The sequence below is a fragment of the Sphaerodactylus townsendi genome, linkage group LG13 (assembly GCF_021028975.2).
Source record: "Sphaerodactylus townsendi isolate TG3544 linkage group LG13, MPM_Stown_v2.3, whole genome shotgun sequence".
Lineage (NCBI taxonomy): Eukaryota > Metazoa > Chordata > Lepidosauria > Squamata > Sphaerodactylidae > Sphaerodactylus > Sphaerodactylus townsendi.
In genome coordinates, this window is record NC_059437.1 from 1,981,714 (window position 1) to 2,009,569 (window position 27,856).

A 27,856-nucleotide genomic window follows, 5' to 3' on the forward strand; every position below is an offset into this window, starting at 1 on the left:
GCACGATCCTTTACCTGGGAGTAAGCTCAGTTGCTGGCAATGGGACTTGCTTCTGAGTAAACCCTCCTAGGGTCGTGATTCACCCATTCGAAGCGTTACACGGTTGCTTCACCAAGCTTACTCCCGAGTAACACACACCTCTGAGCCAACCATTTTTCCTAAACTAAAACCTCAGTATTCAGGTTAAATTGCCATGTTGGCACTTTCCTATAAATAAGTGGGCTTTGGGTTGCAGTTTGGGCACTCGGTCTCGAAAAGGTTCGCCATCACTGTTCTAGGTGTTTCAAAACAAGGATGGGCCCGTCCTACATTATCCCATATTAACCTAGTGGAGAATCTTTATTTTCTTGCACACATACCTTGCAGTGTTGCTCATTATTGGACTCACCTGTTCTCCTGTGGCTTCTTGCGCTTGTCAATTTCAGTTCGTTTCATTTGTGGTTTGTATGTAGCTATTCCATAGCTTTTGCCTTCTGTTGTGCCTTGTTTTGGACAGATGTGTTTCCTCTAATTCCTTAATATAGGTTGACGCAGTTGCCTGTTGCGTGGGCGGCTTTTTGCTGTCGTTCGTGACTTACCTGCCAGGCCCCTCCCTTTAAGCAGCCCACTGTCTACTACACATTGGTCATCACATTTGTATACAAGCCTGCATGCGCCAAGGGACTCTGGCTCCTATGTACAAATGTTGTAACAGAACAAGATCCCAGTCCGCGCTATGCATAAACTGTATGCAGTCTGAGCCAGATCTGACTCCAAATCCAACTTTTTAATGTTAGAAAAATACTGATTTGAAACTACTGTCCAGGAGTGACTTTCACTTCACTGCCTTTTAATGTTTGACAAGATTGGAATCAACGGCAGCGAAGGAAGAGCTGGCACATTCAATGGAAATTAAAGCACACCATCATTCTTCAGTCAAGTAAAACGAGGCAAAAATACACATGGTGACGGATTTACTCTTCCTGACATCACAGTTTGCGCTTGCGCTTGGAGGACGAGCAGCCCTTATTATGGGTGTGTCGCATCACACACGGGGCAATTGGCAGCAAGGTCTTGAAAGAGGTCCTCACGTTGACAAGAGACATGTGCCGTGACATCACTGCCAGAGATAGTTAAGCAAACGCAAGTCCTGCTGGAATCAACCCTTGCACATGCATGCAGTACCTAGGCCTACCTGGCTACACCTACCAGGTGAACTGTTTTGTGCAACTCACACCTGGCAAGCGTGACAGAATTAAGCACAGTGTTTGCAGCAGGATTTTGGCATAGTTAATTTTCGACAGTTTGCAGATCCCCACTTTCAGTCTCTGCCACACGGGAAAAAAAATTACATCAGGCAGCTTTAGTTGAGGCTGGACCCTTCCAGAGGCATCAGGTTTGGAGATCGGGAGTGGGAGTGGCACACTGGAAGAAACGGCACGAGAAAGTCACTCCCGCCTGACTGTACGTTTCCAGCTCCAGAGCACTGACTTCTGGGTGCAGACATATTATAACACTAAACAAACCCTTGCAATCAAAGAGCAGAGTTTTGACAAATCTGTTGTTGAGAGCAGTGCAAGGTTTATAAGACGCTAGTAAGACGGCACCCAACTGCAATGTCCTTGCAGTGTACTCTTTCTGTCCTCACATCTTTGTGACAGTCACAATGGTGCCGTCTCATGGGATGGAGTCTCGTTTGGCAGGCCTTCCAGCATCAAAAGGGTCCGTAAGATTTCAGCGCGGTGTGGTCCAGGCAAACAAAAAAGGCCTCGACGGTTCCAGCCAAGGCTCATCCAAGGGCTGCTAAAGTTTTAGATGGAGACGTGCACAAATTCGCAGTAACGCTGCTCATGATGAGAGTACTCAAGAGGTCCGTGTATACCAGCACAACTCACAGTGAACCTGCACAAGGGATCATGGAAGTGGATGTTCTTCATACACATCAAAAAACTTTCAAACGAAGAACTAGATCTCCAGAGAGAGGCTCTGGCCTTTTCCTTAGTGTACCAGTTTTTTTTATTTGCAGGAATATGAATGGAGGGTCCGTGACCTGCACAGTTCAGGCTCGCCTGATCTCCTCAGATCTCAGAAGCTAAGAAGGTTGGATGGACCACCAAGTAAGTCCAGGGATGCTGCAAGAGGAATGCAGTGACCAGCCGCCTCCGAAGGTCTCTTGCTTTGAGAACCCCTTGAGGGGTTGCGGTAAGTCAGCTGCAACTTTGATGGTACTTTCCATCACTACTGTTGAGTGGGGAGGGGGAGCATTTCATTGTGTGAATCTCCTGCTGCAGTCTGGTGAAGGCACAGCCCAGACAGAGAATGGCCACCTTGGAGGGATCTGCAGCGCTACTGGGCAAGTCAAAGGCAGAGATCCCAGTTCAGAATTTTGCTCAAAGTTTTTTTTTTGGGGGGGGGGGGGGGGGGGCAGGGATCAGCAGGTTTCAAAACTGAAGACTTTGCTCTGGAGTCCCAACAACCTTCAAGATGGAACATGCTGGAATTCCTCTAAGTTAGGAAATACTATGTGGTGTATGTACAGGGAAGCATAGGAGGGGCCACTGCAGCATGCAAAAGGCACACTCACCTGGGCTTTTCTAACTATCAGACCCAATTTGGCAAAGGTGATCCCTACCAAGAAGATCTCCAGTTGAGCATCCATTTGCAACAGTGCTGCTTGTCGCAGAGAAGTCCTGCTTCAGCGAGGGGAAATGGTTTCCATTGCGGTCTTTGAGAATGCGTTTGCACAAAGAGCCTTCACTTGTTTGTGGTAAGACGGAGAGGAGGAAGAGGTCACACGTGGCCTTCATTACTCCCAAGCTGCCCTGTGAAAGTCAGAAACCCACAGGAACTCTTGGACCTGGGACCAAAGGAGGCACGCTGGGCAGCTGGGAGGAACAGCTGGCAACGGTGCATTCTTGTCCTGAAAATCCAATGGCTTCCTTCCTCTGTCTGTCCTGAAAATCCATTGCCTTCCTTCCTCTGTCTTTCCACCTGAAGGTGTCCATCACAGGAAGAAGATAATGAGAGAGAAGGAAGCTGTAATTAAAAGGAGAGGAGGCATAAGAATGATTGCAAGTAAATCCCATTCTGCTCTATCTATGGCAGTGATGGCGAACCTATGGCACAGGTGCCAGAGGTGGTACTCAGAGCCCTCTCTGTGGGAACGCGCAAACAGAATTTGTCATGTGGGGGTATCACCCCCCCCACACACACACCTAGGCTGGCCTGGGCCGCTGGGGTCGATTATTAGCATTAAACCTAAGACCTAGTTTTGGGGAAGCAGTACAGGTAACCCTGTTAAGCACTGTTAAACCCCACTGATTTTCATGCGAAGAACTAAAGCGTGATCCTTTACCTGGGAGTAAGCTCAGTTGCTGGCAATGTGGCTTGCTTCTGAGTAAACCCTCCTAGGGTTGTGATTCACCCATTCAAAGCAAAGCCACAAACCACCACCAAGCTTACTCTTGAGTAACGCACGCCTCGGAGCCAAGCATTTTTTCTAAACTAAAACCTCAGTATTCAGGTTAAATTGCTGTGTAGGCACTTTGCAATAAATAAGTGGGTTTTGAGTTGCCGTTTGGGCACTCGATCTCAAAAAGGTTCGCCATCACTGATCTATGGGCAAAACAGATGTGGCAAAGATTGCAGACCTCTGTTATGGGTTGGATCCAGCTTCTCTATGGGTGAAAAGAGGTGGGGGCATCTCTTTTGATCACCCTCAAGGGCTTTGCTGGGGAACAAGACTGGCTATTACTGCTGTGGAAAAATATAAAAATAAAATACAAGGGCCCCGAAAAACTTTAATTTGTTTTCCCGTATGATACTCCAGGGCAGAAACAGCATCAGGCTTGGTATATATACAGAGACTGAGGTAGTCACTTTTAACTTTTACACAAAAGCCCTTAAGACTAGCGATATAGAAGGGATTTCAACAATTGATACAAAATCGGGGTGAGGGGGAGAGAGATGAGGAGTTCTCAAATTGCCTAGGGGATAAACCCTAAGCAGAAAAGTCAATTCACACAGAGCATCAAAAATGCTGCCAAAAATATTTTAAAAATATGTCCAAAATCCATAGAGGCATGTATTGGGTGACTTTTTTTTTGTAATTTGTAATTCCCTAAAGTCTGTGCCAGTCTGTGTGTCTGTGTCCCCGAAGTGTTTGAGGTGTATTTATTGTAGTATTACTATCAGATCCTGCACTAGGTTGGCCATTTGATTTCATTCTAAGCTTTTCCTTGGAATTCAGAAAGGAATACAGGAACCTGGATGAGGCCTTGAAATTGCATTCTTCCACCTCTATTTCTGTTTGCTTATCCATCACACATCCTGTTGCTGAGGTTGGGGGCGGGGAGCTTGCTTTGCCCATGGATCCTGTGATTCATGAGCAGGGAGGCTTGCTGGCCCGGGGAAAATGGCACCTGGGGCAACACCTGCTCTGGGTGCCCCTTCCCACCCCAGCGGCGGTCCCAGGCAGCCTGCAGGGGCGCACAGCAGCAGCCTCTGCCGGGCCAGGCAGAGTGTCCCGGTTTTTTGAAGGCTGCTGCACTGTGACAGGGCGGGAAGGGAGCGCCCCAGAAGGCCGTGCGCTGTCCCGGTTCACAAAGGTGACTATCTGGTCACCTTATCCCAAGGCACCCTGTGGTAGCTCTGCCTCTGGTGTCTGGACAGCTGAACAGGTGATGCTGAGAGGAGTCCCTTCATTTTCTTTGTCTGCAAAACAAACCAAAAATGTGCCCAGGAAAGCAAATGGGTTTTATCTTACTGATCTGCTCTGCTCTGCTCAAAGCGGTGCTTTCCTCCAGCACATGGAACCACAGAGGAGAGTGCTGCCACTAGCTGAAAGTTGTAGAAAGATACAACCAAATGTGTTTTTGAAATGGCCGATTTCCACCTTCTCAACATCCACGAACGACTGATTTAATGGGTTTTAACAAAACTTACTCGAGGTATTCCACTGTCAGCCACCTTGAGCTCCATAAGAAAGAAAGGTGGCTCATACATGTTTTAAATAAAATAAATAATAGAAAGGCGGCTTTCTATGCACCTGGCACAGCTTCAGGACTGAAGGCAAGCAGGTCTGCGTCTGGATGGGCCCTCCGGGGGCCCTCACGGTGCTGCCTTGTATATAACGGTGGGTCATAATGTGTGAAATCAGTCCTCATGAAAGGAAGGTTTGCAGGAGCAAGCTCATCAACGTGAGGGAAGGAGAAAGAAATCTTTGCCTTCCCACCAGTGAGGGCTGTCTTGTGGGAAACCTCAAGAAGCCCTTCCATCTGGGCCTTCGCTGGAGGATCTGAGGACTGTCATAAGAACATAAGAACAAGCCAGCTGGATCGGACCAGAGTCCATCTAGTCCAGCTCTCTGCTACTCGCAGTGGCCCACCAGGTGCCATTGGGAGATCACAGGCAGGAGGTGAAAGCAATGGCCTGCTGCTGCTGCTGCTCCTGAGCACCTGGTCTGCTAAGGCATTTGCAATCTCAGATCAAGGAGGATCAAGATTGGTAGCCATAGATCGACTTCTCCTCCATCAATCTGTCCAGGCCCCTTTTAAAGCTATCCAGGTTAGTGGTCATCACCACCTCCTATGGCAGCATATTCCAAACACCAATCACACTTTGCGCAAAGAAGTGTTTCCTTTTATTAGTCCTAATTCTTCCCCCCAGCATTTTCAATGAATGCCCCCTGGTTCTAGTATTGTGAGAAAGAGAGAAAAATTTCTCTCTGTCAACATTTTCTATCCCATGCATGATTTTATAGACTTCAATCATATCCCCCCTCAGACGTCTCCTCTCCAAACTGAAGAGTCCCAAACGCTGCAGCCTCTCCTCATAAGGAAGGTGCTCCAGTCCCTCAATCATCCTCGTTGCCCTTCTCTGCACTTTTTCTATCTCCTCAATATCCTTTTTGAGATGCGGCGACCAGAACTGGACACAGGACTCCAAGTGCGGTCGCACCACGGCTTTATATAAGGGCTTCTGACTCTTAGCAAGATGTGTTCATATTGCGTTTGGCCTGAGACCTCTTTCCTGGGTTCGTCCCGAGTCCAACAGGAAGAGAAGTCTCTAGTTTAGCTTGACAGGAAGGCTTATAGGATGCTGGAACGGAGCAGTCTTTCCCAGATGCCCCAAGAGGCTCACTTCAGGGTCCTTCCCCTCTAATACAGCCAAGACAGAGAACACACCGCTGTCCATCCCAAGAGACTTAGCACCCTGCTGAGGCTCATGAAATGCAGGCTGTTCCAAAGCTGTCTACTTAGGCTGTCTTGGACTAAGAATTTTCTTCACCATGAAGATCAGACTCTTACCTGAGTGCGTGAGGTTCTTCATCGTTTTTCCCAGCAGTGCTACGTCTCCATTTCTACTATAAGAGAGGAACCCAGGTGACAACCTGGTGGGGCAAACAAAACAGCTGCATCAGTTCTAGGACATGACCCCCTTCTTCAGCAGAGTATGGTCAAAGGAACTGCTTCGCCTCTTTCATTTTGGAAGGGAGGGATTATTTTTGGAAAGGGGCTACAATATCGACATAACTGCAATTATATATATATATAAATATATATACTCGTAAGTAGAGAAGAGAGGAAGAGGAGAGTTGGATTTATATCCCTCCTTTTTCTCCTGCAAGGTGACTCAAAGGGGCTGACAATCTCCTTTCCCTTCCTCCCCCCACAACAAACACCCTGTGAGGTAGGTGGGGCTGAGAGAGCTCAGAAGAACTGTGACTAGCCCAAGGTCACCCAGCTGGCGTGTGTGGGAGTGCACAGGCTAATCTGAATTCCCCAGATAAGCCTCCACAGCTCAAGTGGCACAGCGGGGAATCAAACCCGGTTCCTCCAGATTAGAGTGCACCTGCTCTTAACCTAAGGTGACCAGACGTCCCGCTTTTGGCGGGACAGTCCCGCTTTTGAGCAATATGTCCCGCATTCCGCGGGGTTGTTTAATTCTCCTGATTTTTGGAAGGCTGCCACACTGCCTTCTGGGGCGCTCCCGTTTCCCGCCCTGTGACAGGGCGGGAAACCGGGGAGCGCCCCAAAAGGCAGTGCACTCCTGCGGCCATGTGCGCGCACGCATGCACGCCCTCCCACATCTAAACCTTGAAAATCTGGTCACCTTATCATAACCACTACGCCACTGATGCTCCTTACTAGTACTAGTCAACACTTCTGCAATTGCTTCCCTTATCTCCACAGGGATAGCGGTTAACTTAATCTTGAAAACCAAAATTTGCACTCTACATTGAATCAGACCTTTGGTCCTCAAGGTCAGTACTGTCTACTCCCGCTGGCAGCTGCACTCCTGGGTCTCTGGCAGAGAAGCGTCTTTCGCATCACCTGCTACCTGATCCTTTCAACTGGAGATGCTGGGGATTGATCCTGGGGTGTTCTGCGTGCCAAGCGAGTGCTCTTCCACTGAGCCACAACGCCTCCCCTTGGAACTGCACTATACGGAATCAGACCACTGGTCCATCAGAGTCAGTATCGTCAACTCGGACTGGCTGCGGCTGAGGCAGAGGCCCGTTCACGTCACGTACTGCCAAATCCTCTAACTGGAGATGCCAGGGCTTGAACCTGGAGCCTTCTGCACGCCAAGTAGGCACTCAGCCCCTGAGCTGCAACCCCTCCCCTGCCCATCTTTTTTGTTCTTCACCCCACTCCACACAAACCTCCCTCTATTGAGCCGCCCCTTGTTTTCACTGGCCCTTGCCTTAAGAAGAAGAAGAGTTTGGATTGATATCCCCCCTTTCTCTCCTGCAAGAGACTCAAAGGGGCTTACAATCTCCTTGCTCTTCCCCCCCTCACAACAAACACCCTGCGAGGTAGGTGGGGCTGAGAGAGCTCCGAGAAGCTGTGACTAGCCCAAGGTCACCCAGCTGGCGTGTGTGGGAGTGCACAGGCTAATCTGAATTCCCCAGATAAGCCTCCACAGCTCAGGCGGCAGAGCGGGGAATCAAACCCGGTTCCTCCAGATTAGATACACGAGCTCTTAACCTCCTACGCCACTGCTGCTCCTCTTAAAAACCTGCTCCTCTTAAAAACAGCTCCTCTTAAAAACCTCTTCCTATTTTAGGGCCACAGGGCTTGTATTCCCCCGCCCCCCTTCTGGGCAATATATCAGGGACTTCGTTTCCACGTGAGCTCAACTTCCTGACCGTGGGTGTCCTCCTCCGGCCCCTCCTCTTCCCACTGCTCCTCGTTTGCCAGCAGCGGATTCCGAGCTTCGCTCCAGGTTCTCATCGGGAAAAAATGGCCGTCCCCCTGACTGTGGAGACAAAGGGAGCAGACTTTATTCCATGGGGAAAGGGAAGTATCTTGTTCCAGAAGTCTGTATTTCTGCCCCCGCCCCCCACCCCATCCCTGAGTGGGGGAATAACAGCAGCCCCTTGAGGTCTATTTGGGGGGAAGGGGTTCACCCTTACAAGACAACTCCTACAGGAAAATTGTTGTGTGGACAAATACTGAATTCGCAGAGTTAATGCAATAATGAGGCAGAGACCAGTTGCTCTACTGAAATCAAGTTTACTTACTACAGGGAAGGGAAACTTGGAAGAAAAACCAATAAACATCTTTCTTACCAGCTAGCATCAACAGCCAGCTTGCTGCTTAGACTATCACGTGGCTACTACGCTATGGATAGAGTGAACTGAACTGACTGAGCCACTGGCGTAATGCCCATTGGGCAAGGTGGGCAGCTGCCCAGGGCATCACCTTGTGGGGGGCATCAAAATGCTGGGTTCGGTTTTGGGTATTTTTAGTGGTTTTCCATTTTTGCCCTGCAGGGGGCGCGGTTTTTAGGCTAGCAGCACCAAATTTTCAGCGTATCATCAGGAGACTGTCCTTATGCTACCCCCCACGATTGGTGAGGTTTGGTTCAGGGAGTCCAAAGTTATGGACTCCCAAAGGGGGTGCCCCTATCCCCCATTGTTTCCAATGGGAGCTAATAGGAGATGGGGGCTACAGTTTTGATGGTCCATAACTTTGGCCCCCCTGAACCAAACTGCACCAAACTTTGGGGGTATCATTAGGGAAGTCTCCTTTTGAGACTGTGCCTTTTGAGACTGTGCCTTCCTTTTGAAAGTTTTGAGACTGTGCCTTCAGAAATGTGCCCCCCCCAGCCTGCAACCCCCATTGACAGCAATGCAGAAAACTCAATGCAGAACAAAGATTCTTGGGCAAATTTCGGGATGTTCTTGCAGGGAGGGCATTCTTGGATCGATATCAACACCAAAATTTCAGGAGTATCATCTGGAGACTGTCATGATGGCACCCCTCAGGGGTTTGGTGCAGTTTTGTTCAGGGGGTCCAAAGTTATGGACCCTCAAAAGGGTAGCCCCCATCTCCTTAGCAAAGAATGGGGGATGGGGCACCCCCTTTGAGGGTACATAACTTTGGACCCCCTGAACTGCACTAAACATAAGGACAGTTTCCAGAAATTTGGAACATCCCAGAAATTTGCCCAATAATCTTTGTTCTGCATTGAGTTTTCTGTATTGCTGTCAATGGGGGTTGCAGGCTGGGGGGGGGGGACATTTCTGAAGGCACAGTCTCAAAACTTTCAGGGTCTCATCAGGAGACTCCCCCCAGGTTTGGTGCAGTTTGGTGCAGGGGGGCCAAAGTTATGGACCCTCAAAACTGTAGCCCCCATCTCCTATTAGCTCCCATTGGAAACAAGGGGGTGGGGGTGGGGCACCCCCTTTGGGAGTCCATAACTTTGGACTCCTTGAACCAAACCTCACCAAACTTGGAAAGTAGCATAAGAACAGTCTCCTGATGATATGCTGAAGTTTTGGTGCTGATATGTCTAAAAATGCACCCCCTGCAGGCACCAATGTCCTGGTGCAAAAAGAATTTGGTTGTGGTGGAGTGGCCGCCCATGGGGGGGGCATCCAACTCAGGTTTTGCCCAGGGCTACAGTTTGCCCAGGGCTGCCTCATTACGCCCCTGGACTGAGCACGTGCAGAGTGCAACACAAAGAAGATATATCTAAAGCCTACGTGCAGACCTGCATGTAGCCCACCCAACCAATAGGTATCAATTACCTGGTCACTGACTTCTGACCTCACTAACTAATTAGCATGCAACAATTAACTCCTTCATTACTGGATTGTGTTACTGGCACTTGCCAAATCCCATCAAAAATCCATCCCTGCCAGACAGAACCGCACTTTAAACAATTTGTGGTACATATTGTTGAAGGCTTTCACGGCCGGAACCACTGGGGTGTTGTGTGGTTTCTGGGCTGTATGGCCGTGTTCTAGTAGCGTTTTCTCCTCATGTTTTGCTTGCATCTGTGGCTGGCATCTTCAGAGGATCCTCTGAAGATGCCAGCCACAGATGCAGGCAAAACGTCAGGAGAAAGGGCTACTAAACACGGCCATATAACCCGTAAAAAACACAACACCCAAATTTGTGGTACATCTTTTTGCATTTCCCTCTAGCAAGACCAGAGACCAGGAATTTTAGCAGGGGTGGCTTGTCCTGCAAAGGAGAAGAAAGCTGAAATCCCCTCAGTGGGTTTCCTTTCTGTTTAGAAAAGACACTCAACAGCCCACCCAAAGAAAATGGCAGAGAGGCCACAGAGTTAGCTAAGCAACCGGAGGCAAATGGAACGTATTTCCTCAACAACCAGACCCAGGCTTACCTGTCATTGGTTTCCTTTTAACTTACCTGGAGACAACAGGTAGGAGCCAGAGCCTTCTTTCCTCTCCAAACACTTGCTGTAGGTTCTTTACAAGGCCAAGGTTGAATCCATTTTTATCCGGGCCGTTCTGAAACACGGGAGCCGAGAAAGCTTCTGCACGCAAACACAAAGAGGGGTTCACATTTTGATCCCGATCTTCCTCTGATAGGTTCAGGGCCCTCACAGAGGAAGGAAGAATGTCTGTCACCTGACTTTTGCAGCTCAATGAGGATTTGCTCGGGATTCCTACAGCTTGGTCTAGCACTGTAAACCACCACACCGCTGGCTTTCAACAGAAGAGGCCATGAGAGGCACGGTACTGAGGGTGCAGTTGGAAGAAGGAGGGTTGGATTTATATCCTCGCTTTCTCTCCTGTAGGAGACTCAAAGGGGCTTACAAACTCCTTTCCCTTCCCCCCTCACAACAAACACCCTGTGAAGTGGCTGTGGGAGGGGCTGAGAGAACTCAGGAGAACTGTGACTAGCCCAAGGTCACCCAGCTGGCGTGTGTTGGAGTGCACAAGCTAATCTGAATTCCCCAGATAAGCCTCCACAGCTCAAGCGGCAGAGCGGGGAATCAAACCGGGTTCCTCCAGATTAGAGTACACCTGCCCTTAACCGCTACGTCAGTGCTCTTAACCACTACGCACACCTGATCTCAACCACTATGCCAAGAGATTCTGTGGGAGCTGCTGCTCTTATTAAAATGACACCATTATTTCCAAAGCTGCAGCCATTTAGACAAAATCATGTCCCCGACTCCAAGCAAAGGTGTGGCAGTCAAAGGGGAAGTCTGCCTTAAACAAGGACTCCACCACGGTAAAAGAATTCTGCGGTTAGTGCACTAGTGCACTAGTAGGAGCAGCAGTGGCGTAGGAGGTTAAGAGCTCGTGTATCTAATCTGGAGGAACCGGGTTTGATTCCCAGCTTCCTGCTGGGCCTCGAGGCTGTGGGAGGCTTATCTGGGGAATTCAGATTAGCCTGTGCACTCCCACACACGGCAGCTGGGTGACCTTGGGCTAGTCACAGCTTCTTGGAGCTCTCTCAGCCCCACCCACCTCACAGGGTGTTTGTTGTGAGGGGGGAAGGGCAAGGAGATTGTAAGCCCCTTTGAGTCTCCTGCAGGAGAGAAAGGGTGGATATAAATTCAAACTCTTCTTCTTCTAGTAGCAACACAAATAATTTGCACTAAATGTAGACTCATCAATCGCAACCTCCAAGCAAAGTGTGTTATGGTTATCTGTTGCTAAATATGAAACTCAAGCAATATGCACCACCATGCTTTCAGTGGCAGAAATAATAATGGGATGCAATTTCCAGTGCATACAAAGGAGTGATAATAACAAAAAAACCATAGAGCTCGTCAGAGGACCGACTGGCACTGAAAGCATGGGGGTGCATATTGCTTAAACAAGGACTTTCAGATCAGATATGTATGGAACAAGCAAGGAAATTGCTGAAGGAGATTATTTTGATCAATGGCACCTAATCACTTTCAGGCTAGCAAAGACCTATGGAACAGTAGTAGGTGCTGGTTTTGGGAGGAAGAATGTAGACTTTTTTCACATGTACTACCCTGTTTCCCCGAATATAAGACCTCCCCGGAAAATAAGACATAGTAGAGGTTTTGCTGAAGTGCGAAATATAAGGCATCCCCCAAAAGTAAGACATAGCAAAGTTTTTGTTTGGAAGCATGCCCGACGAACAGAACACAGAAATATAAGACATCCCCTGAAAATAAGACATAGCGCATCTTTGGGAGCAAAAATTAATATAAGACACTGTCTTATTTTCGGGGAAACACGGTAGGCATGTAAACAGACAACAGATTACTGGAAACAAGTGGTGCAAATTAAATTAATTACATTAGAGAGCCAGATTCCCTATAAGCTAGAGATCTGATAGCTAAATTGTGTACTTGGGACATGCCTACAAATCTTCAAGCAGGAGCTTTGCATATGATTACCAAAAAGAGACTGATCTTTGCGAGGAACTGGAAGGAAAAAAACAGGTGTTAAACCCATGACAGGCTGATGAAAGTAAGAGACTTACACACTAATGAAGTTAACAGCCTACCAATAAAATAGAACTACTTTCAGATTAGTCCCATTACGGGGTGTGTAGAGCAGGGAATTTGCAACAAAATGTAAGATATGGGCCATTTATGCACTTTATTTCCCACAGTTAGCGGACATTCCCTTTTGGGTCAGATTCTTGGTTGCACACAAGTTTGCCCTCTTTCCAAACTCACCGCGCTGCAAATCAGAGAAGCCCTGCAGCTTTTGGAACCTGGCAAAACATGAATTCTACCCCCCAAACCCTTTGCAGGGGAAGCAAAAGGAATTAGCATGTGTTTTGTTTTCTTTGGATTCTTCACTCCTCCCAGTTTTCCCTACCCACACAACAGCAGTTCCTCCTTGCATGGAGAGAACCAGGAAATGGAGGGCAGGCAAAAAGGGTGGATCTGTTCGACTATGTTCACTTTGCAGTGGGAGAAACTCACTGAAACAAAAAACTGTGAGAAAATCCCACTGCAAAAGCACATGGCCACCAGGTAAACACTGCATGCATAGGGGTGCTGTGTGGTTTCCGGGCTGTATGGCCGTGTTCTAGCAGCACTCTCTCCTCACGTTTCGCCTGCATCTGTGGCTGGCATCTTCAGAGGATCTGATAGTAGGAATGGAGAGCAAGTGGAGTATATATACTGTGAGGTCAAAAGGTGAGGCCCTCTGAATAGAGTAGCCTGGTATGTGAGTCACAAAGAAGTCTGTAGCCTGGGAGTAACAATGAAGATAGCAAGGTCAATAGGTGAATGCATCTGAATAGAAGTATCCTGGTCTTTGTTTCCTTGGTTGCTATTGTCTATAGTTATCCTGTGTTTGTGTGGCGCTGATTAGTCATTGTCTTGATTCTAGAGTTTTTCAACACTGGCAGCCAAATTCTGTTCATTTTCATGGTTTCTTCCTTCCTGTTGAAGTTGTCCATGTGCTTGTGGATTTCAATGACTTCACTGTGTAGTCTGACGTAGTGGTTGTCAGAGTGGTCCAGAATTTCTGTGTTTTCAAATAATATTCCTACTATCAGATCCTCTGAAGATGCCAGCCACAGATGCAGGCGAAACGTCAGGAGAGAACCACACAGCATCCCAGTGATTCCAGCCATGAAAGCCTTTGGCAATACACTGCATGCATAATTGGCTATGAAGCTCTTAATTTCACAGAGTTGTTGTGGTTGGGTAGGGACACTTACCTTATACCTATTTATGGATACTTTTCTATTATGTATATTTTTATTGAACTGCCTTATACTGAATCGGATCCTGGTTTGTAGGTCAGTATTGTCTGCTCTGCCACTGGCTCTCTGGAGCCTCGAGGGGAGGACTTTCACATCACCTGCTGCCTAGTCCTTTTAAATGGAGATGCTGGGGATTGAATCCAGGGCCTTCAGCACGCCAAGCAAAAGCTCTGCCGCTAAGCCCCTCTCCTATCACAGGCCCCTTCCGCACAGGCAAAATAATGCGTTTTCAAACCACTTTCACAACTGTTTGCAAGTGGATCTTGCCATTCTGCACAGCTTCAAAGAGCACTGAAAGCAGTTTGAAAGTGTATTATTCTGCATGTGCGGAATGAGCCACACTGCACTGTATTCAAGAAATACTTACGTTAAGAAAGCAATATCCAGATGAGAAGAGGCACCAAGCCTCGTTTTCCAGCTGCACTGGCTAGCAAAGTGAGGAGATTTTTCACAAGCAACCCTTTGGCGTTTACTCCAAGGCTGAGACCCTCTGGCCTCTTCCGCACATGCATCATCATGCACTTTCAATCCACTTTCGCAAGTGGATTTTGCTATTCTGCACAGTAAAATCCAGTTGCAAAGTGCATTGAAAGTGGATTGGAAGTACATTATTCTGCATGTGCGGAAGGGGCTACAACAGCCTCCACAGCAGGAAGGGCATGCCTGGAAGAACGGCTCCCTCCATGTGGCCACCAACTTCATGGGTGACATCCAGCCTTTTAATTGTATTTTTAAGCCCCTCCCAGAAGTCCTGGGCAGTTTGTAGTGACCCCAGTTCTCGTCCTATCCCCACACCAATCCTACAAGGCAGGGTCCAAAAATACCCAGTAGATTTCATGGCAGAGAATAAATCTGAACCAAGTTCGCCACTCTGTCCTCTTCATGACCCTAGAAAAGTGTATGACCTGAAACACCCAGCGAGCGGGTAAATAAAGGAAGCAACCAGATTCATCCTGGTTTGTATCTATAACAGTGGTGGCGAACCTTTGGCACTCCATGTGTTATGGACTACAATTCCCATCAGCCCCTGCCAATTGGGCATGCTGGCAGGGGCTGATGGGAATTGTAGTCCATAACACCTGGAGTGCCAAAGGTTTGCCACCACAGATCTATAACATGTGCCAACACAGGGTGCATTTTCTGGCACTTCAAACCTTACAAAAAAGCATTCTTCCCATCACCGCCAAGCAACATTGTATGATATGGGGAATCTCTTACCCAGTGTAGATCTGTTCTGGCTTACGAGCCAGCAGTGGTAGCCAAAGAGGAACAGGAGGCTTACAAAAAACATGATGGCCACAAAAAGCAGGAAGAGGATGTGGAACTTGGAGCGGCTGTTGGTCAGCTCTGCCTAGGAAGGAAAGCCAGGCTGATGAACGCGACCCTCAACCATATCAAAGAAGTTACTACACAGCATATGGCAGATGCAGAGTGCCAAGCAGATCTAGCCAGGTCTCTAACTTTTGCCGAAGGCTTTCGCAGCCAGATTCAACTGGTTGTTGTGGGTTTTCCAGGCTGTGTGGATGTGGTCTGGTAGATCTTGCTCCTAACCCAGATTAGCATCTTGTTCCTAATCCTTCCTAACCCAGACCAAAGAATCCTTCCTCTACCAGACCACGGCCACACAGCCCGGAAAACCCACAACCACCAGTCTCCGATTTTTATTGTTACTGAATTGAATAGATTCTATTCATCTCCTATGATTTCTGCAACTAATCTCGAAGCACCTAAACATCAGAGGCCTTTTACTTCGGCACAATGCCTGGAAGATCGACGCATTTTCATTGAAAATGCTGGGGGGAAGAATTAGGACTAATAAAAGGAAATACTTCTTCACGCAACGTGTGATTGGTGTTTGGAATATGCTGCCACAGGAGGTGGTGATGGCCACTACCTGGATAGCTTTAAAAGGGGCTTGGACAAATTTATGGAGGAGAAGTCGATTTATGGCTACCAATCTTGATCCTCCTTGATCTCAGATTGCAAATGCCTTAACAGTCCAGGTGCTCAGGAGCAGCAGCAGCAGCAGCAGCAGAAGGCCATTGCTTTCACCTCCTGCATGTGAGCTCCCAAAGGCACCTGGTGGGCCACTGCGAGTAGCAGAGTGCTGGACTAGAGGGACTCTGGTCTGATCCAGCAGGCTAGTTCTTATGTTCTTATGCAAGAAGACTCTTCTCTCAGGAATGTTTCTGTGGATCTGGGAACACAGATGCTCATTTGCTGGAACCAACTTGTTTTTCAGCACAAAACATCACAGAAGGCAAGTCTTGCTTAAAAAAAAAACCCTGGCCAGATCCTCACATTTCCTGGCATTCTCTGCTTCCAAGCTCTGGTCCAACTGCTCGGTATTTTCTGTTCGGAATGACAGCAGCTTTCCAGGATGACATAATAAGGTGATTGCCCAGGATGACATCAGATTTGCATGCTAAGCACATGCTCTGATGATGTGCTACAACTGTTTCTTTTGTGTTTCAAGGCTACAGAACAGTGATGGCGAACCTTTTCGAGGCCGAGTGCCCAAATTGCAACCCAAAACCCACTTATTTATCGCAAAGTGCCAACACGGCAATTTAACCTGAGCACTGAGGTTTTAGTTTAGAAAAAATGGTTGGCTCCGAGGCGTGTGTTACTCAGGAGTAAGCTTGGTGGTAGTCGGTGGCTTTGCTTTGAAGCAACCGTGCAACTCTTCCAATGGGTGAATCACGACCCTAGGAGGGTTTACTCAGAAGCAAGCCCCATTGCCACCAACCCAGCTTACTCCCAGGAAAAAGATCGTGCTTTAGTTCTTCACATGAAAATCAGTGGGGTTTAAACAGCGCTTAACAGAGTTACCTACACTGCTTCCCCAAAACTAGGTCTTAGGTTTAATGCTAATAATTGAGCCCAGCGGCCCAGGCCAGCCTAGATGTGTGTGTGGGGGGGGCACTCTGCGCGTGCCCAAAGAGAGGGCTCTGAGTGCCACCTCTGGCACCTGTGCCATAAGTTCGCCATCACTGCTACAGAACATATGTGCCCAGATTACAAAACTTACCGTCCAAAACTTGATGAAATACTTGAAGACAGTGGCAGCGATGTACATGCAGTACAACAAAGAATACGCTAAAAACAGTAGAAAGAATTTGTAGTTGGAGAATCCAATGCAGTTATTCACCCTACGGAGCAAAAGGATAAGAACAGTGGATCTGAGAGCTGTTCCTTACAATGGGACCCAGATCCAAGTGAAAACAAAGGCCAGAGCACAAGTGGTCTTAATGGGACATAACTGGTTAGCATGATTAGTTCTGTCCACAGCCTCTGGCAAACATTCTTAGAAAACATATCCAGGCATTAGAAGAAGAAGAAGAAGAAGAAGAAGAGTTTGGATTCATATCCCCCCCCTTTCTCTCCTGCAGGAGACTCAAAGGGGCTTACGATCTCCTTGCCCTTCCCCCCTCACAACAAACACCCTGTGAGGTAGGTGGGGCTGAGAGAGCTCCGAGAAGCTGTGACTAGCCCAAGGGCACCCAGCTGGCGTGTGTGGGAGTGCGCAGGCTAATCTGAATTCCCCAGATAAGCCTCCACAGCTCAAGCGGCAGAGCGGGGAATCAAACCCGGTTCCTCCAGATTAGAATGCACCTGCTCTTAACCACTACGCCCCTGCTCTTAACCACTACGCCACCTGCTCTTAACCACTACGCCACTAGCTGAGAAACGAAGAGAGCTGTCCCTTCCCAGAGGGCAAAATCTGCTGGGGTCTACTCACCAGGGGCAATGATGGTCCATTTTTAACACACACCTGTGCAAAGAGAAAAGGAGAAGAGGGCAGGCTTCAGTTCTCAGAAACACAGATGGCTCTTGTGTTCTGGGCGATATTTCAGTCGGTGAGCCAGGTCTGGGGGCTTCTCTCTGACTGGCTAGTGGCAAGTAGGCAGGCAGGCAGGCAGGCACCCTAACCCTACACCCCCCCTTCTCTCCCCCCCTTGTCAATCTCAGCTTCCACTTCCCTTCTGTAACACTAACAATCCTGACCTGCCTTGCGTGCCTGTTGTAAGGACTATGGAAAAAATGGACGTGCAACTGCTCTGTGCAAGGAACACTGTACAATAGTCTTTGTGTTAAATGCCCAGAGTTCCCTCCTATTTGCTGCCTACGAGAAAAGGAATTCATGGTATCGAGTGCTTAAAAACCATCTTCTTTTTAGGGCAATTCATTGACTGTGAATTTTAATTCTTGTTTTCACAGTATTTTGCATTGTTATATCACAGTGATGGCGAACCTTTTTGAGACCGAGTGCCCAAATTGCAACCCGAACCCCACTTATTTATTGCAAAGCGCCAACACGGCAATTTAACCTGAATGCTGAGGTTTTTGTTTAGAAAAAACCAGTTGGCTCCCTCTTCCTCCGCCCCACCCGCTCGAGCAGGGGCCAGCCTGCTCTAGCCTCCAGCAAGTCCCGCGTACACTGCTCTGTGCCTCTCTAGCATCTCTGCCTTCTCTGCGCCCTCCCCCTCGGGCAGCAGCCACCTGGAACACAGTACCAGGCCCGCCAGCCGAGTCCTCCCTGCTTACCGTGGTGCACGCAAGTCATGCTCAGTGGCCCAGGCCAGCCTAGGTGTGTGTGTATGGGGGTGATTTTCCACCCCCCACATGACGAACCCTGTGCGCGCGTGCCCACAGAGAGGGCTCCGAGTGCCACCTCTGACACCCGTGCCATAGGTTCGCCATCACTGTTATATCATCAGATTACTCCCTGATAAGTAAAGGTCTAAACCAGGCCATTCGACACTGCAGGGGCCCCCAGTATAGGTGCCATGTGCTTGCTGCCATGATTTCTGGCACCTGCCAATTGTTTTTAAAAAATGGGTGGGGGGCCTGGTGGGGCTATTGGCCATTGGAGACTTGATTACCTATGTGGATTTTTACAAGCACGGCTTTGGCGGCGGCGGCAGCTGCCATAACACAAGGAGGCTTTCCCCACTCACCTTCTCTTGCGCCCCCTCAGCGCGCATCATTCCTGGCGCGCTCTCGGGGTTCCCCACGACCCCGTGTGGGGTCATCAAAAGGTGCCGTTTCTTCAGCGCCAGGAATGACGCGCGCTGAGGTGGTGCAAGAGCGTCAGTGTCGGGGTGGCTGCATGGTTTCCGCTCTTGCAAGTGGGGAGCGCCGCTGGACCCCGCGCTACTTTCCCGGAGTAGCGCGCAGCAGAAGGTAAGTGGGGAAAGCCCCAAGATCTTCCTGGTGCGACTGACAGTGAGCTGCAGCAGCTGACGTGTGGCTGTGCCCATCGCACTGCATCGGAATTCCAGAGGTGCCTGCAGGTTCAAAGAGGCTGGGGACCCCTGCACTGATAGGCAAGCTGTCTACTTCAAGTGTTAGTGCTCGCTTCCTGCGGCTTGTCTAGATTGGGCCTGAGCCGGCAATCGCTCCAGGTACTTACATGGCACAGACAGAACAGTGGTGGCAGCGGTCTGGTTTGATCAGCTGGCATCTGTCACAGAATCGGATAGCTGGGGAGGAGCACAACAAAATTGCCTCCAGAAATCATGCACATACACTGGGAAGTCTCTGGTTTAGGGATCTCAGCAGTACTCCCAAGGGCAAACCGCAACTCCTGAGGGGACGCTGTAACACCACCCGCAACCCAATCCAGATCTCCTTCCCTGACTTCCAAATCAAAAATTAGGGAGATGCTCATAATGAGTCCCCCCTCTCCCATCTACTTTGGCTGGCAGGCTCTCGAATGGTCTAGATCAGGGGTCTGCAACATGGTGCCCAATGAGACATTCCCTGGCACCCCTCAAGTGTTTTTAGAAAGTGGGCGGGGCCAGGGGAGGCTTTTGCTTCTGATTGGCCATTGGAGATCTGACAGGCCATGCAGATGGTTCCAAAGTTGTTTTGCAAGAAGCTGCCACAAAAATCTTCACTGTTGTGACTGAAAATGCAGGCAAGGAACGTTTTTAAACAGCGTCCATTTGAAAAAGCATCTGCTTAAGCAGAGTTTCCGCCTGAAGCACTGAAGATTTACGATTTGGAGTTATGCGTGACCTCATTTCCTCGACATTTTGTGGTGGGTTCCGCCTCTTGTGGCAGCCATTTGTGGTTGCACCCACCAGAATTCCAATAGTGCCTGCAGGATCAAAACGGTTGGGGACCCCTGTTCTAGATACAGAGCTCAGAGCTGATACACAATTCAGGTCCCCAGAGTCCGGAATAGGGAGATTCAGGTGAGATATGCACAAAACATCAGCAAAGCAAGACATGTTTAAGGGATTCCCACCTCCCCCCCAGCAGAAGGGAAGGAACACACGGCCAAAGGCTTTCATGGCCAGAATCCTGGCTGTTGTGGGCTTTTTGGGCTGTGTGGCCGTGGTCTGGTAGATTTTGGTCCCATCATTTCACCCGCATCTATGGCTGACAAAGGGAAGGAAGTCAAAGAGAAGTAAAATCCTTTTCAGTTAATATTTTGCCTGCTGCTGGAGTATGAAGAAGAAGAAGAGTTTGGATTTATATCCCCCTTTCTCTCCTGCAGGAGACTCAAAGGGGCTGACAATCTCCTTGCCCTTCCCCCCTCACAACAAACACCCTGTGAGGTGGGTGGGGCTGAGAGAGCTCCGAGAAGCTGTGACTAGCCCAAGGTCACCCAGCTGGAGTGTGTGGGAGTGCCCAGGCTAATCTGAATTCCCCAGATAAGCCTCCACAGCTCAAGTGGCAGAGCAGGGAATCAAACCCGGTTCCTCCAGATTAGATACACGAGCTCTTAACCTCCTACGCTGCTCCAGATGATTCAATGATTCAATGGCAGAAGGGACAGGCTTCACATACAAGGCTGCCAGAAGGTGCTGCTCAAACAGATAGATTTGGCAGACGTCACCCAGCTGACCTCCATTCCCTGTTCTCGTGTAGACTGGCAATTTCCGCGCCATTTCCACGAGGATCTGCTGCTGGCCTTCGGGCCTGTCTTCGTTCTCATAGCGCTCTTTGTCAGCGTAGGACATTTGGAACTGGAAGCAGAAGAGAACCACTCATGTACCTCGTGGGAGAAAGGACAGACACATACAGGCAGCCCATCCTTAAGAACATAAGAACAAGCCAGCTGGATCAGACCAGAGTCCATCTAGTCCAGCTCTCTGCTACTCGCAGTGGCCCACCAGGTGCCTTTGGGAGCTCACGTGCAGGATGTGTTTTAAAAGGTCAAGACCCAGGCCCACGGCTTCCACAAGGCAAGTTTTCACATGTCTTGGAGGATATTTTTGCTTCTCAAATAAGCAAACAGATCCTCAGAGAGGCCGGACAGCATTTCTTTCGCAATGGGCAAAGGGATAGGAGGGTGAGGCTCAGCAAGGCCTGAGGCCTGAAGGGAGGGCAGGGACCAGGGAAGCCGTGGGTTGGGAGGATGGAGGCAACCAGGCAGCATGTTCATGCGTTTCTCTTTTAAAAGATCACCCCTTGAAGGCACGGCAGAAGAGCGGGGAGAAATAACATTTGTTCCAAACTAAGGAATAAATATTGCTGATGTGCATCAGGTTGGCGTGCCTCAACACATTGAATTTGCAAGGGCAGCATAAATCAAAACGGTGAAGCCCTTCTCTTGCAAAAATCTCAAACCATCCCCCTCTGAAGATCATGCTAGGAGCTGGAATCAGCTAGGTGCATGGGCAGGCTGACCAGACGTCCCACTTTTGGCGGGACAGTCCCGTCTTCAAACAACTTGTCCCGCATCCCGCGGGTTATTTAAATTGTCCCGATTTGTGGGAGGCTGCCGCACTGCCTTCTGGGGCGCAAGGCAGTGCAGCAGCCTCCTGCGTGCGTCCGCAGGAGCACGGCCTTCTGGGGCTTGCCGTTTCCCGCCCCGTCCCGGTTAACAAAGGTGACCATCTGGTCACCTTATGCATGGGGGCAGAGACATCAGTTCACAGACCAAGCAAATGGCCACCTCCATCCCCAAATTTTAAAAATGTGACCAGTGGTGAATCAGCAGCCCCAGGACGGGGTGGGGGAGGTTACCTTTTTGTCCGGTTGTTGTGGGGGAGTAAATACTGACTTCCAGTAGGTCCAGATGAAGAACACAAAGATCACATGGAATATTGTGAGGTAGGCCACTGGAGGAGAAGGAAAATACAGTGAATGTCCCTATGCTCTTCTTCCCTTATCCTTAGGCCATTTTTTCACACCCCATGTGACTTCCACAGGGGCGCCTGGGACATTTGTCCCCAGATGTCCCTGTGGCAGCTCCGCCACTGCAAGGACCCCATAAGCAACACACACAGCAAACTGGTTGTGGTGGGTTTTCCGGTCTGTGTGGCCGTGGTCTGGTGGATCTTGTTCCTAATGTTTCGCCTGCATCTGTGGCTGGCGTCTTCAGAGGTGTATCACAGAGGGAAGTCTGTGATACATTCTGTGATGCACCTCTGTGATGCAGGCTTCTCCCTGTGATACATCTCTGAAGATGCCAGCCACAGATGCAGGCGAAACGTTAGGAACAAGATCCACCAGACCATGGCCACACAGCCCGGAAAACCCACCACAACCAGTTGAATCTGGCTGTGAAAGCCTTCGACAACACACAGCAAAGTCTGGATTTCAGTCCCCTGCAAGCAGGTCACATTGAAGGATGCAAATTTGTACCTTTTTGGGTTCTGAAGAACAGAGAATCTGACAGATTAGGTAATTCAGACAGAAAATGGGTAAAGGCAAAGTTCATTCACAAGTGCTTGGAGATTTCAGGGCTCAGATACAAGCAAACAGACTTTAGTTTTTAAGATTTTTCATTAATGTTATTAATGTGGAGGGAATATATCGTGAGCCTTTGCTAACTGCCCTCACCATGTGATTTATGTTGCTGCCTGGAGGTGAAGGATACTAAATGTAGGGGCATGTAATAAATTAATTTAGGAGAAAATCATGAGCAAAGTCAGGCGTGCACACTCCACTCACTTGTGTCTTCTCAGCATGACTGAGCTCAGAAAATGATTTTCTGTGTTTCGTGATGAAGCACAGACCCCTCCAATACCATGATCAGGACTTGGGGCTGTTCCTACTTCAGTGTGAATCCTACTGGGTGCAGTCTCAGATCCACCAAAGGGGAAAGACATAAATAATGTATATTAGAAAATAATTGCAAACCAGTTACTGATTTGGAATGATGTGCTGAAGTTCTCTACATGCTATGTAGTGGCACAATCTTATGAAAAGGGAGTTTCTGTTCAGCTCATTTTCCCCCCACGCATTTATCCCACTGTTGCACCTCTACAGAACAACTGATTGTGACTATGTTGTGCAGAATAAATTTCTGAAGTAGCCACGTTATATCTTCCCTTTCTCTGTAATATGCGATTCTTCTCTTTATGCATTTTTAGAAATATTAACAGTGTCTTTAAAATGGACTGTGCCTTTTTATAGCTGTTCCTCTCCTGCTTTACGGTTAAGGCTCATGCCAAAAGGAGAGCAGGTCAGTGCTTTAAGTAAAAAGTTGCTGTTCAAACATGAACTTCAACTGAAAGAGGACCAAAAAGCATTTCTGAAGCCAGAGTCTGCAATACACATTTCTGTCTTTGGAAGTCAAAGCCAATGCCCAACGTTACCTTTCTGAGGCTCATTCCGCACATGCAGAATAATGCACTTTCAAACTGCTTTCAGTGCTCTTTGAAGCTGTGCAGAATAGCAAAGTCCACTTGCAAACAGTTGTGAAAGTGGTTTGAAAATGCATTATTTTGCGTGTGCGGAAGGGGCCTCAGTGAAGGTGGTATTCAGCTTCACAACAGTATCTTGAAAATGGTGCAGTTATCAAGTGCCCGGTTTCTATTATGGGTTGGCTTTCATCCATATTAGTGTACATTTCTGTGAGTTTACATACCCAGTAGAGATACACACATTTTCATATTATTATTATTTTTATGATCCCCTCTATACATTGAGTAAAAATACTGGCTTCCCAGACAAAACTGCCTAACAAGATTACAGAGCTAATGGATGAATGAATAGCTTTCAGCTCTGAATGCCCGAAAAATTCCAGAGAGCTATTTGACTCAGTCAAAAGATATATTTCTGGTGGCAAAAGCTGTCGTGAGCCTCTGGCTCCCAAAACCATGCCACAATAAACATGTTAGTCCTCAAACTGCCACAAGACCCTTCGCCCTTAAAGAAAGGAGCAATAAAAAAAACCTACTTCATGAGGATGATTGTTGTGTTCCTATATTGCCTCTTCCTTTCCTTTCCTTCTCTTCCTTTCCTTTCCTCTTAGCAAGACTGTGGCTCTAACCCTCTCCAGCTCCTCCTTTCCTTTCCCTCTTCCACTACAGGCAACTTCCGATTACTATAAAAAAAACCCTGTGGATCTGGCCACATAGAAACAGAGGTGGGATCCAGCAGGTTCTCACCAGTTCCCGAGAGTGGGTTACTAATTATTTGTGTGTGCTGAGAGGGGGTTACTAACTGGGTCTGCTTTTCCGTTAAAAATCCCATTAGGTCCAAAAATCATAAAGTCCTGTTGTTTCCTATGTGGCTGGTTAGCGAAGGTAGAAAACGGGATAATTCTCCCTGTTGGGCTGTTTTTAAAACATGTTTTAGAAATATGGTAAAGTTCCTTGTTCAAGGAAAGTATCCTTCTTTTGATTTCTAGAAACAAAATTAAGTATTTGAAAGTATTACGTATTTGACAGGCAGTCAATTGGAGGAGAAGTAGTTGTTTCTATTGGCAGTAGACGATAGGACTTGCTATAATGAGTTTAAATTATGGACAGAAAGATACCAGCTGGAAATTAGGAACTTTTTTTTTACAGTAAGAGTTTTTTACAGTAACAGATAAATTATTAATGCCCCGCCCCCGGAATGCCCGCCCATGCCCCCGTTGTGCCCCACCCAGTCCCATTGGCGCTACGCCACTGTTTGAATCCCACCACCATGTGAACCAGTTACTAAAATTTTTGGATCCCACCACTGCATAGAAACAATAGAACATGCATTTTCCTAGCATCAGTACTATAAAAATATATGTACTGGTTTTATTTTGCCACTGCTGCATAGATTTCCAGGTCATACAGGACAATTTTATATTTCCCTGCCGCTTACAGATACCACACCTGATATAACGCACAATGTTGCCAGGTTTTGTGCAGCAGCACTTGAAGGACATCGCAGGATGGTCTGGCTATAAAACAGGCTTAATGAATGCTAAGCTTGTCTTACTAGACTGTACTTTGATATACCGTAATAGTTACAGCCTCTTATCTCCAAATTTAATTGTTTCCCTATGCCTCGTTTCTTTTTAATATTTACGCTCCTAGCGCCTTGTTGTGTTTCCAATTTTCCTCTGCCAGATATTCTTGTAGATATATATTTACAGTTTTAATATATTTCATGCTTATAATTGTAAATGTCTTATCTACTGTATGCTGGTCTATGACCGTAACAAAGATTGATTGATTGACAGTCAAACAGTGTTTCACCACAAGAAAACGTGATGTAATAAACCTCCACGCACCTTTTTCGACTGAACCGGTCAGAGTCACTGAAAGAGAAAACAAAGACATGGTAATGTAGGCACAGAAGAAAGAAAGAAAGAAAGAAAGAAAGAAAGAAAGAAAGAAAGAAAGAAAGAAAGAAAGAAAGAAAGAAAGAAAGAGAAAAGAAGGAGAAACAGAAGGAAGAGAAAGTGGTAGAGGGAAAGAGAAAGTAGAGAAAGACAGAGAAAAGGGTTTTAGATTCAACAAGAAAGGTTATGTCTTCCTTTCCTCCATTATTTTTCCTATAATGAAGAGATGACAACCATAAAGCTGCTGACCAAAGAAATCATGCAGGCCTTAAACCTATTCTTTTGCTGCTGCTAGCTTAGCCTAATAGCTCCAAAATGCCCCTTTGTTCACAGTTATACAAAATATGCAAACTAAACTGTTTTCAAGATCCTGTTGTACCCAAGAGATACCTTAAAAAGTGGCCCTTTTCCTGAGACAATAGGAAGGCCTATGGGAAAGCTCAGGCTCTTTGTCTGAGAATTAGGGCAACTAGAAACATCAATGATAAGAGGAAACAAGGGTTTTTGGTTCATATAACGTCAAAGAGTGTAATGCTGACATCTTCCAATGGGGATTCTGGACAGCCCCAAAGTGCTGTGGGAACAGGGGAAAATCTCCACCTTTTGGATGATTGACTGATGATGCGGGTATTTTGGGGTATATTCTTTGCTGCCATTTTGATATTGCTTGTCATTAATACTATAAAAGTGAGAACACACCGCCATTTTAGTGTGGCTCCCCTGATAGTGTCTTGCCCGCAGTTGGCCGAATAAAGATCTTCCTGATTTTATTCTGGATCGGCTTGAGCTTCTTTGAGCTTATTTAGTTTAACTCGTTACTGCGTTGTAACAGCAACACCACGGGTAATTGTTATTGCTGTGGCCATTTCTGAAGAAAAAATCATGGGTAAACAGAGTTGCAGAATAAAAGGATTGGAACCATGCCATCTCACCTGCATCTTGGTTCATTCATTTGCTTGACTGAACACCTTGTTCTGGCATTCGTTTGTGGGACAGGTCTGTCTGCCATCGCTCTGCAGGCTTTCCGCCCCCCTTCCTTACCCAGTTGGTTGCCCAAGGACCCCAGGATGCCCTAGAACCGGCAACCCCATCCCTTGGCTTACCAACTTCCTGGAAGCCAGGAGAAGCTGCAGGGAACTGCCTGGATTACCTGGGCAGCAGCAGGCTATTCCACTGAGAAGAATAGGGGCCGCACAGCCCCAACCCTGCTGCAATTAACAGGCCTCAGCGTTTCCACAGAGTGAGGCTGGGCCAGCACAACCCACAACAGGCTGCAGTTAGGGAGGAGGGCCTAGAGCCCTGATGGGCCAATCTGAAGCCATCAGGGCTTGACAGACAGCCCCCCCAACCAATAGTAGGCTGGAATAGGGAGCCCCAAGGTGGGGGGAGGAACCCTTTTGCAAGGGATGAAAGGAACGCAGGGGAGGAGGCCAGGGGAAAGGAGGGAGAGAGAGTTGAGAAGGGTGCTGAAAACAGCTTGTCATTAAAGCCTGCCTGCTGGAAATGGCTGACTTCTGTGTGCTTCTGTGCTCCATGGCTAGGGCACCAGCCCACCCTGCAAGGATTGTGGGGAGGGGAGATGCTCACAGTAGGTTTTAGAACTTTGGTATTCGCCACGGCTACACAACTTAATTTTCCTTGAGACCCCCAATGGTGCTGCTGATTGAGAGGCCGGCAGCCCCCACGACCTGCCCCACAACTCCAGCCTGCGTTTTCCAAAAGCAGAATGGAAGGTTCCTGCCCCCTCCCCCTGCAGCCTACAGGTCTCTACCAAATGATGACCAGGGGTGGGGGGGAGGACTCGAGGCACCCTGAAGAAAACGGACATGGAGGTTCATTGTAATAAAAATTAAAATACCCAGATGAAGCAGCTTCAACTACCATAAAGGCTGCGGGCAGCCGTTCGCCTGAAAGTCGTCCATCCAGACGCCCGCACTTCACTCACACCTTCTGAATCTAAATGATGCCACACTTTTTATTTCTCACACAGCTGAAGCCAGGAGGCAAACTCAGCCTCCCTTTTAGTGCCTCTTGCCTTCTTCTAGTTCTCCCGTGTGCTAAACTCGGGGGTGTCTTCAAAAGCAGGATGCAGCCACACCTAACGGGACCTCTCTCTTTCCAGGAAAGGCAGGGTGGCTACGCAGTGGCGTAGGAGGTTAAGAGCTCGTGTATCTAATCTGGAGGAACCGGGTTTGATTCCCAGCTCTGCCGCCTGAGCTGGGGAGGCTTATCTGGGGAATTCAGATTAGCCTGTGCACTCCCACACACGCCAGCTGGGTGACCTGGGGCTAGTCACAGCTTCTCGGAGCTCTCTCAGCCCCACCTACCTCACAGGGTGTTTGTTGTGAGGGGGGAAGGGCAAGGAGATTGTCAGCCCCTTTGAGTCTCCTGCAGG

The 27,856-nt window shown here is 48.2% G+C and overlaps 1 protein-coding gene across 1 annotated transcript; it reads right to left on the reverse strand.

The window, feature by feature from the left end:
* Nucleotides 1-747: 747 nt before the first annotated feature.
* ZDHHC15 (zinc finger DHHC-type palmitoyltransferase 15) lies at nucleotides 748-27,620 on the reverse strand. Its single transcript, XM_048514911.1, has 12 exons — nucleotides 26,394-27,620; nucleotides 25,411-25,437; nucleotides 21,936-22,030; nucleotides 20,812-20,932; nucleotides 19,369-19,438; nucleotides 17,695-17,727; nucleotides 16,984-17,104; nucleotides 15,171-15,303; nucleotides 10,647-10,773; nucleotides 8,132-8,241; nucleotides 6,288-6,370; nucleotides 748-3,015 (listed from the first exon to the last, which is right to left on the reverse strand). The coding sequence occupies exons 1-11, from the start codon at nucleotides 26,407-26,409 to the stop codon at nucleotides 6,327-6,329; spliced, it is 897 nt and encodes a 298-aa protein (XP_048370868.1). The 5' UTR covers nucleotides 26,410-27,620; the 3' UTR covers nucleotides 748-3,015; nucleotides 6,288-6,326.
* Nucleotides 27,621-27,856: the final 236 nt, after the last annotated feature.

What these genes read in the sequence shown, in the direction of transcription:
- ZDHHC15 (XM_048514911.1), bottom strand. An exon ending in GACCGGTTCAGTCGAAAAAG is followed by an intron (nt 22,031 to 25,410) that starts GTGCGTGGAGGT and finishes CTTCTCCTCCAG; the next exon opens with TGGCCTACCTCACAATATTC. An exon ending in CACAACAACCGGACAAAAAG is followed by an intron (nt 20,933 to 21,935) that starts GTAACCTCCCCC and finishes TTCTGCTTCCAG; the next exon opens with TTCCAAATGTCCTACGCTGA.